Raw genomic sequence first — 17949 nt, 5'->3', positions numbered from 1 at the left:
GCTACCATTGACTTTCACTTAACTTTTGCCTGAATATTTCTAATTTAACTTGTTTGCTAGTAGTAGCAAACTAATGCTAAAACACTTGCTATTGAGTTAAGCCTAGAATATATGCAAAAAGTACTCTGGTCTTCATTGTAAAGTAAACATTAACAGTAACTGTACCCCTTTAAGAGGTTCACATATGGGACAAGAAATAAAGGAAACTAAATGAATGAAACTGGTTATCCTTTCTTGAATGTTATATACTGCAAATACCTTTAATGCATTGTTCAGTAATCATAGGTATTTCTAGATATAGCCAAGTAATATATTATGTAACCTCAAATGAAGGCTGAGATTTCCTAATGTCTTAGATACTAACCAAGGAAAGCTACTCATAAATAGAGTTAACTAGCTTTTTGAAGACATTAGTTTCTTTTGTGTAGATTTAGAAACAATTTATTAATCTATAAAAGGTGACTTATGTCTAAGTGGCTAGATAGCCATACTTTTTTTTTTTTTTTTTAAGGCAAGGTCTCACTCTAGCTCAGACTGACTAACTCCAGGCTGGCCTTGGAACTCATGGTGGTCCTCCTGCCTCACCTCCTGAGTGCTGCTGGGATTAAAGTCAAGTGCCACCACACTCAGCTATGGTTTTTGATTTTAAAGTTTAGTTCATCATTCCAGAGATTACCCAGAATTGAACAGAGAAATTTTGTATAATTTTCCATTTGGAAGTCGTGTCTATTAGGGAATAATTGGGAGTAGGTGTCCCCTACCTCTTAGTCTGAGGAGTGGTTAAACACTTCACCTTGAGTTAGCCTTTGATGAAAAACTACAAACTGCCCTTTCTGAGAATCCTTTATTTTTATTTTTAAAAATAGATTTATTTATTCATTTAACAGAGAAAGAGAGAGAGAGAGAGAGAGAATGGGTGCGCCAGACATTGCAAACAAACTCTGGATGTATGTGCCCCTTGTGCATCTGGCTAACGTGGATCCTGGGGAATCGAACCTGGGTCCTATGGCTTTGCAGGCAAACGCCTTAACCGCTAAGACATCCCTCCAGCCCTAGACGGCCCTTTCAACCATGGGTTATAAACTAAAAGACAGAGCTTAGTTCCCAGAGGAAACTGTTTACTTGAGCTAAGGCATTCTTTCACTCTACACAACCCTAGGCTGGACTCTCAATTCTAGAAAGTAAAAAGGTAGCTCTTATCAAATCTCTAATGGCTAAAGGTAGTCTGAATTCTTTTTTTTTTTCCTTCTTTTTTTTTTTTTTTTTTGAGGTAGGGTCTTATTCTAGTCCAGACTTACCTGGAATTCACTGTCTCAGACTCAGGGTGGTCTCAACTCATGGTGATCCACCTACCTCTGCCTCCCAAGTGCTGGGATTAAAGGTGTGTACCACCACACCTGGCTTATTTGAATCCTTCATTAAGAAAAAAAGACTTCCTTAATGTAGCAAAACAGTAATTTATTTGTTCCTCCTCAATGGAAGTTGTTTGGGTAATGTACACTAGGATAAACATCCTCTTATGTACTTCTTTAAATTGATGTGGTTTTCTCTAGATTAGAAGAGAATCAGAGAGATGGAAAGTCTGATTCTCACATTATTCTTACTAGTATCCATTTATACTATGTCCCACTTTAAATTTCATTGTCACATTCCCAGTGCTGTAATGTACACTCAAACATGCACCCCTATACTCCTAGCCGCTGGACAGCAGAAGTCCACTCTGGGGTAATGTTAACCAAGATCTGTGACATTGCCAGGCATGGTGGCCACGTCTCTAATCCCAGCACTAGGGAGACAGAGGTAGGGTTGCCTTGAGTTTAAGGTCAGCCTGGGATAGAGCAAGACCCTACCTTGAAAAAAAGTTTTGTGAGGTAAATGGGAGCTAAGTAAGGAATAAAGCCTACTTGGGGATCATTGGGTAGAACTTCTCAATTTTATCTGGATCGTATTAAGATAGTACTTTAAGTTAATATTCAACTAAAATATTAAAGTTTTCATGTATCAAGTTAGTTGGTTCATTGTGTGTGGGGTTATGATGTATACCAAAAACTGTATCTTTCTGGCACTTTCATTTTATGTTCTTCTCTTTTTACCTATAAATAAGAATTTATTGGGGTCTGGAGAGAGGTTTCAGTGATTAAAGTTGTTTGCTTGCAAAGTCTGATAGCCTGGATTCTATTCTCCAGTACCTCTGTAAAGTCAGGTGCACAAAGTGATACACGCATATGGAGTTTGTTTGCAGTGGCTAGGGGCTCTGGCATGCCCCTCTCTCTCAATCATAATAAAAACTATTTTGTTTTTGTTTTTGTATTTTGTTTTTCAAGGTAGGGTCTAACTCTGGCCCAAGCTGACCAGGAATTCACTATGGAATCTCAGGGTGGCTTCGAACTCACATGATCCTCCTACCTCTGCCTCCCAGTGCTGAAATTAAAGGCGTGTGCCACCACGCCTGGCTAAAAACAATTCATTTAAAAAATTATTAGCACAGATCTTGTTTTCTTTTAAAGATGGTAGTTTTGCACAGGGTAGATTATTCAAGAATCACAGTGAAAGGGGGCACTGAAAGATAAAGAATTGGAAAATAATGAGCTATAAAATGGAAAAAACACAAGGTAGTCAATTATATAATATGTTTTGTCTTGGGTTTACGGCACTTTGCTTAAGCTTTAAAACACAGCAGCATTCGCCACAAACCACAACACACAAATTGCCAAGTGTGGCCAACTGGCACATTCCTTTTAGAAGCTACAACTGGTGAGACCAAGAAATAGTCATTGCCTATGGCCTGAGGCAGTGCATTAAATGAGAAAATTGGGAAGTGTTTTTTTTTTTCCTTAAGGAGGTAGTGGAATCATTGTGGTACTTTAGTCATTAATGTGTATTTTTTTTCTTCAGAAAGTTAGTCCAGCTTTAGAATGTTGAGATGTCTGATAATAATCCTTTGCTCCTATTGAGCTAAAAGTGAATGTAAAAGCTAACTTAAAATAATTACCATTTGGATGATTTGTTTGGCATGTTTTTGTTTTTTATTTTTGCAAGTAACTGATTATATAAAAGGATTCAACATTATAGCTTTTATAACAGAGTTGCTAAAGATTGATTTATAATATTTTTAACTTACATGGTAGTAGTATTTGAATTTTAGATCACTTAGGTTTTAGTTGTCTGTTTTTAAATAGTTTGACTTACTTGAAAGAGAGAGAATGAGCATGCATCCAGCTTTATGTGGATACTGGGGAATTGAACCCAGGCTGGCACATTTTGTAAGCAATCACCTTTAACTCTGAGCCATCTCCCCAACCCAAATTTTAGATTTTTGAAAGTGTTTTACCTTGATAAAATTGTAACATTCAAATCCAAAAGTATAATTCAGTAATTTACTATCAAAATAATGTTGACATTTTTATGTGGAATTAATGACATTTGTCATTCAAATATCAGGTGTACCAGGTGTTATCTACCTGGCCTGTGATGTGATAGTATGTCAGTGATATAAAACATAGTAAGTATGTTTACTTAGGTAAAACAGTTCTTAGCTTAGATTCAAATTTTAAATCTTCATTGAAGTCAAAGGATTTTGAAACTTCCTTTAACTTTAAAGAGAACATGTAGCTGTTTTGCCTGCATGTCAGCCTTTCTGTTGTGTGTGTATCTATAGTATGTACTTTGTGTGTAGTATATCCACGTGTATATTTGCAGGCACACACACACACTATGTGCACACATGTGGAGACCACAGGAAGACATCAAGTATCTTGATCACTCGTCTGCCTTATTTCCTTGAGACAGGATATGTTACTGAACCTGAAACTCCCCATTTTTGTGCTTAGATTGGCTGACCAGTGGGCCCAAGTGATGCTCCTTTCTCCGTACACCTCAGTGTGGATGTTACAATCATGCAGTCCACACTCATCTTTTTTGTGGGTACTGGGTATTCAGCTCAGGTCCTCATGTGCAGCAAGTGCTCTTACTCACGGTCCATCTCCCCAGCCCTCATGTCCTTTTTATGGTCAGACATTATTTCATAACAATTCATTACAGTCTGATAATGTCAGCCAGTCTACGTAAGTGACATAAATTGTCGTTAGCATGAAGAAACCGTTAATATCCTTAAAAAATAGATAGGTAGAAGCATTCTGCTTTCCCATTGAATATCCTGTGGAGATTAGTTTAAACAGTTATTGAGGTCAAAGGACTTTTGACATATAGCGATTAAAATTGACATGTATGTGTTAAAATTTGAAATATGTTTTCTTAAAAGTCGCTATGGCCGGGCATGGTAGTGCACGCCTTTAATCCTAGCCCTCGGGAGGCAGAGGTAGGAGGATCACTATGAGTTTGAGGCCACCCTAAGACTACAGAGTGAATTCCAGGTCAACCCGAATTAAAGTGAGATCCTACCTCAAAAAAAAAGTCACTATGAAATACAAAAGTACATTCTTCAAAAAAAAAAGGCTTATGGCGAAAATGAGACTAGCAATGCAGTACTCAAAATTTTTACCTGTGAACATTTAAAAGTAGATAATAACATTTTAAAATGATAATACAGGGCTAGAGAGATGGCTCGATGGTTAAGGTACTGGTTTGCAAAGCCTAAGTAAGGATCCATGTTCAATTCCCCAGTACCCACATAAAGCCAGATGCACAAGGAAGTACATGTGTCAGAGTGTATTTGCAGTGGCTAGAGGCCTTGGTGTGCCCATTCTTTTTCTTATCTGCCTCTTTCTCTCTCTTTCTCAAGTAAATAAATTTTAGATGATAGATGATAGTTTTATTCATGTTAAAAAGTTAAGAAATGGCTGGGGCTGGAGAGATGGCTTAGCGGTTAAGCGCTTGCCTGTGAAGCCTAAGGACCCCGGTTCGAGGCTCGGTTCCCCAGGTCCCCCGTTAGCCAGATGCACAAGTGGGCGCACGCGTCTGGAGTTCGTTTGCAGAGGCTGGAAGCCCTGGCGTGCCCATTCTCTCTCTCCCTCTACCTGTCTTTCTCTCTGTGTCTGTCGCTCTCAAATAAATAAATAATTAAATAATTAAAAAAAAAAAAAAGAAATGGCTGGAGCCGGGTGAGGTGGCACATGCCTTTAGTTCCAGCACTCCGAGGCAGAGGAAGGAGAGGTGGGAGGATCAACATGAGTTTGAGGCCACCCTGAGATTACATAGTGAATTCCAGGTCAGCCTTGGCTAGAGTGAGACCCTACCTCAAAAGGAAAAGAAAAGAAAAAAGAGAAGGAAAGGCTGGGTATGATGGCACACACCTTTAATCCCAGCATTTGGGAGGCAGCAATAGGAGGATTGCCGTGAATTCAAGGCCAGCCTGAGCCTACATAGGGAATTCCAGGTAAGCTTGGGCTAGAGCGAGACCCTACCTTTAAAAAGAAAAAGTTAAGAAATGGATGTTTAATTACCGCAGTAAAGGATTTACTGTCCCCTTGATCAGGACCTGCCATGTGTTTATCACAGAAAGGATTGCACCTTCTGAGCTGTTATGCTGGAGAGATGGCTTAGCAGTTAAGGCACGTGCCTGCAAAGCCTGAGGACTCAGGTTTGATTACCCAGGACTTTCATAAGCCAGATATACAAGGTGGCGCATGTGTCTGGAGTCCATTTGCAGTGGCTGAAGACTCTGGTGTGCCCATTTTCTCTCTCTCTCACTCATGAATAAATTTTTTTAAAAAAAATTAAGTTTTAAAAAAAGAAATAGTGAAGAAAAGGAATTTCCTGAAATAAATGTAACAAAGATGTGGCTGGCTGGTGTGATTTACAGTGTGTTGAAGAGAGCTGGTAGAGTTCAAAGTGTGTCCATGTCTACTGTTTGTGTTCTGGTGTGATACATAACATGCTGAGGAGAACCGGTGTGGTTGGAAATATATCCATGGGTGTTCACCATAATGTGGTGTTTTATATTGAAATAGTAGCAAAAGTTACTAAGTGCTCTGATTATTACCTGATTTGTCAATTATGTTGGAACAAGTTTATTATTCTAAAACATTAGAACTGATGTATAACTGAAGGCAAGGGAAACACTTGAATTTGGAAGGATACTTTTTATAGTAGTCTTTAAAAATTAGATATATTCCATTGTTTATTTAGAGATTTACTGCAAAATGTGATCTGAGCATCTACTTGCCATACTCCTAAGTACTTAAGATGCATCAGTGAACAAGATAGTTTCACTACTTCTTATGATAAAAAATTGTTTTTGATCAGAGGTTGGTCATAAGTAAAACTGGATTGTTATATCGAAGAGAAAGTCTGTCTGCCAAGGAGTTCACTGGGCAGGAGGCTTTTTTCTAACGTTTACAAGATAACTTCCTGGGATCCTGTCCAACTCAGGATTTCATGGCTTACAGAAAATACTGTTTGTAGTAGTTACTGTGGAACCAGGAATTCAATTTAGGAGATACTGAAATGGAAAGATAATCTCCTTACCTTTTTGTCTATAAACCAAGGGAGAATCCTAATAGAGTTGGAAAGTAGAGTTTCTTCCTCGTGTTTTTGTTTCATATTCAAAACAAATTAAATTTTTATCTTTGTTTAAACAAACTCCTTTCTAAGCCATGTCCCCAGCCCTTACTTGTTACTTCATTTTGCTGCCTTTAATTCAGTCATCTGCTTGCTTCTGTGTATTTGGTGGTTAATCCTGTAATCTGAGGAGAAGTAAGTAGTGCACTATGCAAATCTCCAGACTTTAGTTTTTGAGGCGCCAGATCATGTAGCGCAGGCCGGCCTTGGACCTCTGACCTTCCTGCCTCCACTGCTGGGATGAGGGCACGCACCACCCCACCTGCTTGCTGCCGCGCGGCCAGTCAGACCTAGAGCACGCTAGCTGTGTATTCTACCAGCTGAGGTACGTGCCCGGCCCTCAAAACTTTAGTGATTAAATACTCAATATTTTAGAAAACTAGGTTTCTAAGATAAAATACTCAATATCATTGTCAGAGCTTTACGTAACTTGGAGTTTCATAATGCTTTTAAAAAGCCTTTACCACTTACTCTAAACTGTTAAGACTGAATACAGCACATACCATTTCCTTTTTAATTAAGTGTGACGTAGTAACTGATATATGGCAGGTTATTTGTATTTTTTATGAGAGAGAAAGAGAGAATTGGCACACCAGGGTATCTAGCCACTGCAACTGAACTTTAGACACATGTGTCACCTTGCGTCTAGCTGATAATGGGTTCTGGGACGTCGAACCTGGGTCCTTAGGCTTCATAGGCAAGCAACCTAACCACTGAGCCATCCCTCACCCCCGGTTATATGTATTTTTAACAATTCTTGTGCATCCTTACACCTTCTGTGTATGTGTACTATGTGGTCTTGACTGCGTACCCAAAGAACACAGAACACTCTTCTGTACTTAGCTGGTCGCATTTTAGCTGCATAATGTATCATGGGAATTAGTCTATGTTAGCATTTTTGTTTTGCCGTGTGTGTTCTATGTATGTATAATGCATACACATGAGCACACATGTACAAAGGCGAGAAGAGAATGTCAGGTACCCTCTCCTGCCACTCTCTGGCATTGAGTCCTGGGGACAAACTATCTCACTGAACCCGGGGCCTTTGGAATTGTTGTGTTGTGTTGTGTTGTGTTGTGTTGTGTTGTGTTGTGTTGTGTTAAGCAGACTAACCAGCAGGCCCCAGTAATTTTCTCTTCTCTGTACCCCAAGGACTGGGATTACAGGCATGCATGGCCACACCCAGGTTTTTACATGAATTCTAGAACTTGAACTTAAAAGGCTGTCGTGCTTATGCAGCAGGTACTCTTCCCCACTGAACACGCTCACCAGCTGAGCCATCTCCCCAGCCCCAGCATCTAGTTTTTCATTATGATTCTATAGTATGCCATTCCATGAATGAGAGTAGTTGATGCCCACTAACCACAGGTAGCATCCAGGTTTGTAATTACAAACAGTGCTGCAGTTTATGTGTTTCTGTGCAGCTCTGTCTTCCGAAGATTCACAAAGGTAACCATGAAGTTAAAGAGCATTTGCTGTCTTAGTTTGGATAGAGGTGGTAAGTTGACGTCTGTAGGTACTGTACCAGCAGTGCATTGCTATGTCTTTTTCTCTCTGCACTCACCAAATAAGAAATTGACATTTTGAAGATATTGTTAATAATTTTAAACACATCTTTTGACAGTGCTGGGGACCAGATCTAGGGCTTTGCACATGTTAGGAAAGCAGTCTTCTAGCTAGCCACACCTTTGCCTAGCCCTCCTACACAAGTACTTTTCTGTTTACAATACTCCCAATCTTAACATTTCCCAAAAAAAATGATTGCATGAGAGTGTGTTTACTGTTTTTGTCATAAATTGTATGATTACTTCTTTACCTAACATTTCATGAGGTTTTTAAATGTCTGTAATAATAGTCAAGTATTGATGGATTGCATTTGAAAGGCACTGTCCAGGTTAGGCTTTGGTCTTACCTTCCAGGTACTTCCTGTTAGAAAGTGCTGCCTTGATGTGTCTTGTACATGTATGTTAAACTTAATGTTCACTTCTTTTCCTAAGAGAAATGTCTAAGTCAGGAATGAATCCTAGATCATTACAGCTGGTGCAAGTTTAGGTGCCACAACCATATCTAAAGCTCAAAATATTTTTAGAATATTTTTATTTTTATTTATTTTGGGGGGGAAGATAGAGAATGGGCATGCCAGGGCTTCTAGGAGTTGCAAACAAACTTCAGATGCATGTGCCACCTTGTGCATCTGGCTTACATGGGTACTAGGGAATCGAATCTGTGTCCATTGCTTTGCAGGCAAGCACTTTAACAGCCAAATCATGTCTCCAATCCATAAAGCTGGAATTTTTTATAAAGTATTATCTCTTTGTTTTCTTATAACAACAGTCTTCTTGCATCTTGCCATTAAAAATGTGTCTCTAACTTGCTATCAGAAACAATTTTCCAGAGTAAGTTGGTCAAATTATTTCTTGGTTTTATACTAAAATTAAGTAAGTATCAGTTTGTTTATTTTCTTTTTACTCCTCGGCAAAGGCTGTACTTTAGAGTAATTATCGATTGTTCGTCCTTGAAGTCGACTCTTGCTAGGTAAAGAATGTGAATTGGTTCTGGCAGGGTGCTGTACACCTTTAATCCCAGCACTTGGGGTCAGAGTAGGAGGATCACTGTGAGTTGGAGGCCACCCTGAGACTAAAGAATGAATTCCAGGTCAGCCTGGGCTAGAGTGAGACCCTGCCTTGAACAACCAGGAAAAAAAAAATGAAGAAGAATCTGAGTTGGAAAAATTTATTCCCCCCCACTTGTAACACTTAAATGATATAATTTCAAGGCTGGACATGGTTGTACATGCCTGTGATCTCAACACCAAGAGGATTGATTCCAGGCCAGCCTGGTTTACAGTATCATTCAATGTCCAGTTCCACAACATCCACATACAACCAGATGCAAGAAGTGATGCATGCATCTGGTGTTTTATGCAGTGACACTAGACTCTACATGCCCACGCATGTGTGTGTGCACACTCTCTCACACACACACATAAATAAGTAAGTAAATAATGAATTATGCCATTTCACTATATACTGGTGTCCATTGTTTTGGATAAGAACAGCTTTCAAGCCGGACATGGTGGTTGCTCATACCTATAATCCCAGCGTTCAGGAGACTGAGGCAGATGGATTGTGATGAGTTCAAGGCTAGCCTGTGTTGTAGAGTGAGACTTTGTCTCAAAAATTTTTTTTTAAGAGCACTAAGGCTGGAGAGATGGCTTAGTGGTTAAGGCACTTGCCTGTGAAACCAAAGGACACAGATTCAATTCCCCAGTGCCCACATAAGCCAGATGCACAAGGTGGCACATGTGTCGTCCATTTGCAGTGGCTAGAGGCCCTGGCATGCCCATATTCATTCATTCATTCATTCATTCATTCTCTCTCTCTCTCTCTCTCTCTCTCTCTGTCTCTGTCTCTGTCTCTGTCTCTCTGTCTTTGTTGCTTTCTTGTATCTGCCTCTCTCAAAAATAAATAAATGATAAAAAATTAAAAGAGTCAGGCATGGTTCCACGTGTATGTACACCATTTCTTTGGCTCTGTTGAAGGTGATTCTTTCCCTTGGTTTGCAGCAGTCTGACTAGAGTGTGCCTCTCTACTTTTTTCTTCAGCTTTCCTTGTGTGGAGTTTGCTATTCTTAAATCTGTACATTTGTGTGTCTTACTCACTTGGAGAAACCTTTACCCCACTCTTTGTCCTATTTCCTTCTAGTCTCAAATGACAAGTGCATGAAAGCTTTTGCTATTTTCCACCGGATGGGTTGGTTACAGAAATACCCCATACTCAGTCATTTCTCCCTATTGTTATCAAGATTTCTGCTGTTTCCAGTGTCTAATGAACTCTATCCAGTGAATTTTTTGTTTCAGATGTTTTAGTTCTCAAATAACAAAAAACATGAAGAGAGAGAATGTGTGTGTGTGTGTTTTCTATTTCTTTGCCCTTACTTTCGTGAGCATAGTTAGTTGCTGCTTTAACACCCTTGTCCCTTACACTAGCAGCTTATTATCTGTGGATTCCCTTTTCCCTTGCGTATGCATCAGGTATTTTTTCTTTTTCTTGTAATAATTTTTGCATTTTTAAAATATTTTTAATGTTTATTTATTTATTTATTTGAGAGTGACAGAGAGAGAAAGAGGCAGATAGAGACAGACAATGGGCGTGCCAGGGCTTCCAGCCACTGCAAATGAACTCCAGACGTGTGCACCCCCTTGTGCATCTGGCTAACGTGGGCACTGGGGAATCGAGCCTCAAACCGGGGTCCTTAGGCATCACAGGCAAGTGCTTAACCACTAAGCCATCTCTCCAGCCCAATTTTTGCATATTTTTTAGGACATGAATGACACGTAGAGGTTCTGGATTCTTTCATGCTCTTCCGTTGGATTTTGATAGTCAGACTACTGTACTCAAAGCTTTTAACTCTGGGATCTTGATTTAACCCTGGGATCTTGATTTACGTAGGGGCTGTCAGCCTTAGTAGTTATATCAGGATGGTAAGTAAAGACCACAGGTTTTTGCCAGGCCTGGTGGCAGTTTCCCAGCACTCAAGAGGCTGAGGCAGGAAGAGCTCAATTCCAGGCTAGCCTTGGCTGCCTACTGAGACCTCTGTCTCAAAAAAAAAAAAAAGTGATCAAATAAAGAGACTGCAGGCTTTCTGTCGGGGGCCTGTTTTCTGGCCACAAGTCATCTAAAACTAAAAGGCCATTGTGTTAGCTTTCTATCACTGTGACAACAGAATACCTCAGAAAATTAGCTTAGAACAAGAAAGGCTGGTTATAGCTCCTGGTTTCAGAGGTGTTATCTCTGGGCACTTGGCCTCTCTTGCTTCGTGGGCCTATGGTGAGACAGACCATGTGATATAAAGCAAAGCTGCTTACCTTGTGGCAGCCAGGAAGCAGAAGAGCAGAGCAAAGAAGCTAGGGAAAATATTTGCCCCTTCAAGGCATGCCCCAATGACCTACTTCCTCCAGTTGATCCCATTTCCCAAAGTTTCCAGTCTTGAAATCCTCCAGCTGAAGGCCACTCCTTCAAAATGAGTCTTTGAGGAACATTCACAATCCAAACTGAAATGAGTATCCTTGCTGGTCCCTTCTTCAAAATACTGCTCCTACATTTCTATTTTTGCCTTCCAATACTTGGGGGTTTTTAAAGCTTATTTGATGTTTATAGTTACTGTTCAAGCAGAGTTGGTCCAGTAGGAACTGCTAAGTCACTACAGAAAGTATACATAAAGTGTAATTGTTATTTGAATACAATGTTTTCACTTGCGCCTCTCCATGGTTTATTAGAAAAAGCAGGATAGCAATCAGATATTTTTGAATATTTTTAATAATGAAATAAGTTGAAAATGTTTTTCATACTTCAATCTCTTTTAAATAATAAAGCTGTTCTTTGTTTAGAGTGAGGATTTATGTGTCTTGTCCCTAGCACTGTGTGTAAATGACTAGTTTTTCCAAGTCCAATCAAGGTAGCATCCAATCAGCGTAGCACCTTTTGTGAGCCAAGAATGGTCTATATCCTGAGAACATAGCAGTGAACTTCAAGGTCCTTGATCCTCTGGGATTAAGTTCTGGAGCTCAATAGTGAACCAAATATATGTCACACACATATGAATGAATGCTATGAAGAAAATGCAGTATATGGAAGTGATTGTTGGGGGATGTGCAGAAGTGTGATGGTATTTCATATGGATTGGTCAGGAAAGCTATCACAGAGGAAGTGACACTTGATCAGAGTTCTTAGAGTGGTAAGAGAAAGAGTCATGTTCAGCAAGCGCTGAAACATCTCTGTCCCACCCTGCAAGGCTCAGGGTCCACTGCGGAAGAGATGGCAGAAAGACTGTAAGAGCCAGAGGAAGGGGAGGACTGCTTACAATGCAATCTTCAGGCACAAAATGGCCTTGATATTCATGACCTCTCAGGGTGGAAAGTGTCAATAAAAAGTTGAAAAAAGAGGAGGGAGGCATGCACATAATAAAATACTAAGCCCCTGAAATTGAATTGATTATGCACTTAAAGGCTGAGTATATCTGAAAGTGTAAATTATACTGGATCATTGAGTTTTAGGCATAGTCTGCAGTCTTTTTATAAACCAAAATTTTCAGGTTTCTTAAGAATTTAAGTAGAACAAGTGAAATTTTGTAGCTCAGCCTGCCATCTAATCATTAAGGGAAGCATTCCATAAAGTTATTCATTCTCCCATTTTAAAAGAATGAGAGAAGACAGACTTCACACTAATTGTTTATTTATGTGCCTTTTGGCACCACTATTGTAGGGCACATAGAGTTCACGGGAATTAGACATTAGGAGTTACACTAAAAAGGCAGTGTAGCGGGCCGTGGTGGTGCACACCAGCACTCAGGACGCAGAGGTAGGAGCATCACGGTGAGTTTGAGGCCACCCTGAGACTACATCATGAATTCCAGGTCAGTCTGGGCTAGAGCAAAACTCCACTTTGAACCCCCCCCCCCAAAAATAAAAAGACAGTATAATTAATTATATGGTGAGCAGTACAGGCCTAAATAACATTTTCATGATTTATATTGTTTAAGGTTGTAAGTCCACAGAAATTTTCACTTGTAATCAGTTCTCATTAAAATTTTTCTCTTTCTTTCACAGAAAATGCTTGGACAGAAGAGATGAGTACTAATTCCACTAAGGCCTAGAATTGCCTACTGTACAGATAGTCCTGTGCTGGCAATATACGAATGGCCCAAGGAAGCCACCAAATTGATTTTCAGGTTTTACATGACCTGCGACAAAAATTCCCTGAAGTACCTGAAGTTGTTGTATCCAGGTGCATGTTACAGGTCAGTGGTCAGTGAATTCTGAATTTATTAGTACAAGTCTGGTGTTCTTGAGACATTGGAATAACACTCTTTGAAATTACCTTTTTGTTGGCATTAACGTGCTCTAGTGAAAACTGAACTTGGTATCTGATACTCATGTGGCTTTTGGCAGAGTGGGGCTTTCAGTGCCCACCTGTAATACGGACAGTGCCTATTTTGTAGAGGAGATGCAAGTATTACATTCTGACTGTAAACACACTGATGTGTTACCCCCATGCTTAGTTGCTATAGGCTGACTTCATTCCACCTGCTTCATTTTTCAGAACCTTTTAAATCCCACAGCTTTGTATCAAAGTGGGAAAAAAATCATTATTCAAAAAACCTGAGGGCTGGAGAGATGGCTTAGCGGTTAAGGCATTTGCCTGCAAAGCCAAAGGATCCTGGTTCAGTACTCCAGGACCCACATAAGCACACGCATCTGGAGTTCCTTTGCAGTGCCTGGAGGCCCTGGCGCACTCATTCTCTCTCTCCCTCTCTCTCTGTCTACCTCTTTCTCTCAAATAAATAAAATATACTAAAGACTATTCTTTAAAAAAAAAAACAAACCTGAATTCTACTACTTGACACTCTAAGCATATTTGTCAGTCTTTGTATTTCAGTGTTCTTACCTGTAAAATGAAGGAATTTGACAGTCCTAAGTTCCAAGTGCTAAGGAAGAACTATCTTACCCCCACTAGAGGTGAGCACATGGGGCACCACAAGGCCACATTCATGTGTGCATACCATACACACACACACAAGCAAAAACAGCGTCTCGTATTTTTTAACTTGCTTTTTCAGTTAATTAACTCTTCTATAAATTTCTACATGGTTCTTAGTATATACAATTTTAGAAAATCAAAAGGCTAAATATGCCAGGCATGGTGGCGCATGCCTTTAATCCCAGCTCTTGGGAGGCATAGGTAGGAGGATCACTGTGAGTTCAGAGCCAGCCTGAGACTACAGAATGAATCCCAGGTCAGCCTGGGCCAGAGTAAGACCCTACCTCGAAAAACCAAAAAAATAAAAATAAAAGGCTAAATATTTAGTGATTATTATACCTCCCTATTTAATTAAACTGGAAATCTTTCTATCAAAAAGTATTTCAGACTCAGATATAATTTGACAGATGATTTTTAAAATTTGAATTTATCAAAATATATTTAGTATCAATTGACTATGCAATGTTGTTCTTATCTGCACTTTTAATTGGTCTATTTGCCTTTAACCTAACCCAGTTTTGGTCTTTCCAGTCTGTCTCTTACTTCTGCTAATGTGTCCTTCCAAATACTGATATTATATATTTGCTTGCCTTTAACCTTTGATTTATTTCCCATGCCCTCTAAATGAATTTCAGATGTCCTGACTAGTACATGCTGTCATTGGTCTGGAACCCTGGCCTCTTCAACCCCCGATGCCTTGCTTCACATCCTGTGCTGTAGCCACATGTGTTCTCCAAACTTGCCTAGTTCCTGCAGTAGTGCAGGGGTTGTAGCAGTTACCTGCTCACTGCTGGAACAAAACACCCAACCAGCAGCAGCTTGTGGAAAGAAAGCATTGATTTGGGCTTAAGGGGAGGTATCGTGGTAGAGAAAGCATGATAGGCCTAAGCAGGAAGGCTGGCCACATCTTCAGCAGGGAGGAAGAAGCGAGAAACAGCCAATTCACACTGGCAAGCATGTGGGGCTATGAAATCCCTAGGTCCTCTCCAGAGACACACCTCCCTCCTCCAGCAAGGCTCTTCTTCCCACAGCCTCCACCATCTGTGGGCCAAGCATGAGGCTTAATCAAACACACGAGGCTGTGGGGGACAGACCTCCACTGTGGTGGTTTTAGAGTAAGCTGATTTGAGTTTACATTTCAATAGTTATTAGCAGTAGTTTAATTAACCTCTTTGATCTTTGTTTTCTGATTTCATTTCCTCGAGTGTTCAGTGAGAATAAAAAATTTCACATACAGACTGGAGAAATGGCTTAGTGGTTAAGGCACTTGCCTGTGAAGCCTAAGAACTCATGTTCAACACTCCAGATCCCACATAAGCCAGACACACATAAGCCAGATGCAGGCGCACAAGGTCACACATGTGCACAAGATGGCGCACACATCTGGAGTTCAGTTGCAGTAGCTGGAGGTCCTGGCACACTTAATTCTTATTCTCTCTCTCATAAAAAATTGTAAAAATCACAGAAATAATGTAATAGTGTACATAAAGCAACTAATGAGATACTTGACTCATAATAAGTGCTCAATAAATGTTAACAACCAACATTGAAAGGTGTAGTAACAGTAGAAGACTCAATAAATACTTGATAAATGAATCTGTAGTTCACATCAAATCAATATAAAATGTGAAAGGTGCCAGGTATGGGAATGTACACCTTTAATCCCAGCACGTGGGAGGCTGAAGTAGAAGGATCACCATGATGAGATAAAGGCCACCCTGAGACTACATGGTGAAATCCAGGTCAGCCTGGGCTAGAGTGAGACCTTACTGCAAATAACAAATAAAAATAAAAAATAAAGCTGGGTGTGGTGGCGTACACCTTTCATCCCAGCACTCAGGAGGCAGGTGGGAGGATCGCCATGAGTTCGAGGCCACCCTGAGACTACACAGTGAATTCCAGGTCAGCCTGAGCTAGAGTGAGACCCTACCTTGAAAAACCAAATAAATAAAAAGTGAAAGGAAAAAATGAAAGAAAAAGAAAGTAATGAAGATTGAAGATAAGGGTAAGAAGTTAAAGGATGTGAATAAGTATTGGAGGTAGTGGGGAAGACCTGCCCTAGAAGACCAGTCCCTCACCCTGGCATTTCAAGTGAAATAGAACTTCTATATAAAGCTATACCGACTGAAGGTATTCAGAAAAGTCAATGAAAAGCTAATAAAATAATGTAGGTTCTTCTACAAAATTTCATAGACCTTATTTTGAAAGAACTGCCCTATAGTTCACTGATATTTTAAAATATGTTAGCTGGGAATGAAACATAGAGCCCTTTATAGAATGAAATATTTTCGAAAGATAGAGAAAAGTTCTAATGTCTGCACACTTTAGTGTGATCTTGACAGTGTAACAAGAAAACAAACCAGACATGGTGGTACATACGTATAATCCCAGCTTTCGGGAGGCATTGGACAGGAGGATCATGTGTTTGAGGCTTGCCTGGGCAACATAACAAGACCCTATCTCCAAAAAAAACAAACAAACAAAAAAAGTATTGGTAATCACTTTGGACTTTCAGCTGCTTTACTTTTTATCTGGTACACTGAGAAATGTGAAGGAATAGGAAGGATTTGTAAGTCTTACAAAGTTGGGGAAATATTTTTGGCCTGTAAATGTTTGGGAAAATATTTTAAGGCAAATGAAGCTACTTCTAACTGTAATATCAGCATCTCCTGTCTGGTGATAGCCTCTCCTTGAGCTGTTCTTTCTTGCTTTCTCAGTCAAGGCAGGCTTCTGCTCTTTCTTGTGAGAGACCTTCCCTGTAGTGTACTGGTTCCAGACTTTATGAAAAGACCATGCCATGCTGCCACTGTGCATGTGTGCTCTTAATTACATCTTGCTGCGTAGAGAAAAATGACCTGCCCTCTTTTCTCTCCTTGACTTCGCTGTTTCGATGCCTTTCTTTGGAGTGGCTTACATCATTTCATTGTGTTGTGAACTTCCTGTGATAACTAATCACCAGTTGAAATAATTTGTCACTTTAAGGTTTAGATTTACACTTGGTAAGGTAGTTAAATCTTAGCTTACTTTATTATTGGTACCTTTTTTAAACTGAAATTTTCAACTCTCTTAATAAGATTAAACCTATATGCCTTATTGCTAGATTTTTTTCCCAAAATTATTCATTAAGTACCATTCAGATAATATGACTTAATTTTTTCTTTCTTTTCATGCAGAGAGGGAGAAAGAATGGGAAGCCTTCTTGGGTGATTTCTACTCATAGTTCATATCTTTCTAGCATTGGCCATTCTGCATTGTGCTCATTCGTGTACATTTTCATCTCCACTAAGCTGAGGTCCTTGATTAGCAAGCACATTTCTTGCTGCTTGTCTCTCATTAATTAGTCCTTTCTTACAGTAGCATGCAGAATTAGCTCTGTTGAGCTTCAGTACTTTATTTGGTATATTCTTGTGTTAATAATTTTCCTTTTTACATTTTACTTATTTAGTTATATATGGGTGACACACAGCGAGTTCTGTTACTGCCACAGGTGAATACTAGAGGCATACCACTTGGTTGTCTAGGGAACTGAACCCAGGTTTGGTCAGGCTTTACAAGCAAGCATGTTTAATGCTGAGCCATCTCCCCAGCCTTATAATGTTACTTTTAACAAAAAAAGTCATGGTTTCAGGCTGGAGAGATGGCTCAGTGTTAAGATGCTTGCAAGGCCTGATGGTCCAGGCTTGGTTCCCCACTACCCATATAAAACCAAATGCATAAAGAGGCATATGCACCTGGAGTATTCTACGGTAGTAGAATGCCTTTGTGTGCCCATACTCTTCTGTCTCTCTCTCTCTCAAGTAAATAAATGCAAAAATATTTTTTAATGCATGGCTTATCTAAGTTGCAAACAAAAAGGTAGATTTGTCATTGAGTCTTCCACATGTATATGATA

General features: G+C 39.7%; 1 protein-coding gene across 4 annotated transcripts in view; it reads left to right on the top strand.

Annotated features, from left to right (window-relative positions):
• Tab2 (TGF-beta activated kinase 1 (MAP3K7) binding protein 2) overlaps positions 1–17949 on the top strand; it is a 56040-nt gene that overhangs the window by 9653 nt on the left and 28438 nt on the right. For all 4 annotated transcript variants that reach the window (XM_045158850.1, XM_045158849.1, XM_004651134.2 and 1 more), the window contains one exon: positions 13127–13317. In XM_045158850.1, coding sequence (XP_045014785.1) covers positions 13216–13317 — 102 coding nt within the window. In that variant the 5' untranslated portion in view covers positions 13127–13215. The remainder of the gene's footprint in view (positions 1–13126; positions 13318–17949) is intronic.

This window comes from Jaculus jaculus, chromosome 9 (genome assembly GCF_020740685.1).
Source record: "Jaculus jaculus isolate mJacJac1 chromosome 9, mJacJac1.mat.Y.cur, whole genome shotgun sequence".
NCBI classification, from domain to species: domain Eukaryota; kingdom Metazoa; phylum Chordata; class Mammalia; order Rodentia; family Dipodidae; genus Jaculus; species Jaculus jaculus.
Note: the sequence above shows the minus strand (reverse complement) of the source record. Positions and strands in the feature narration are given on the sequence as shown.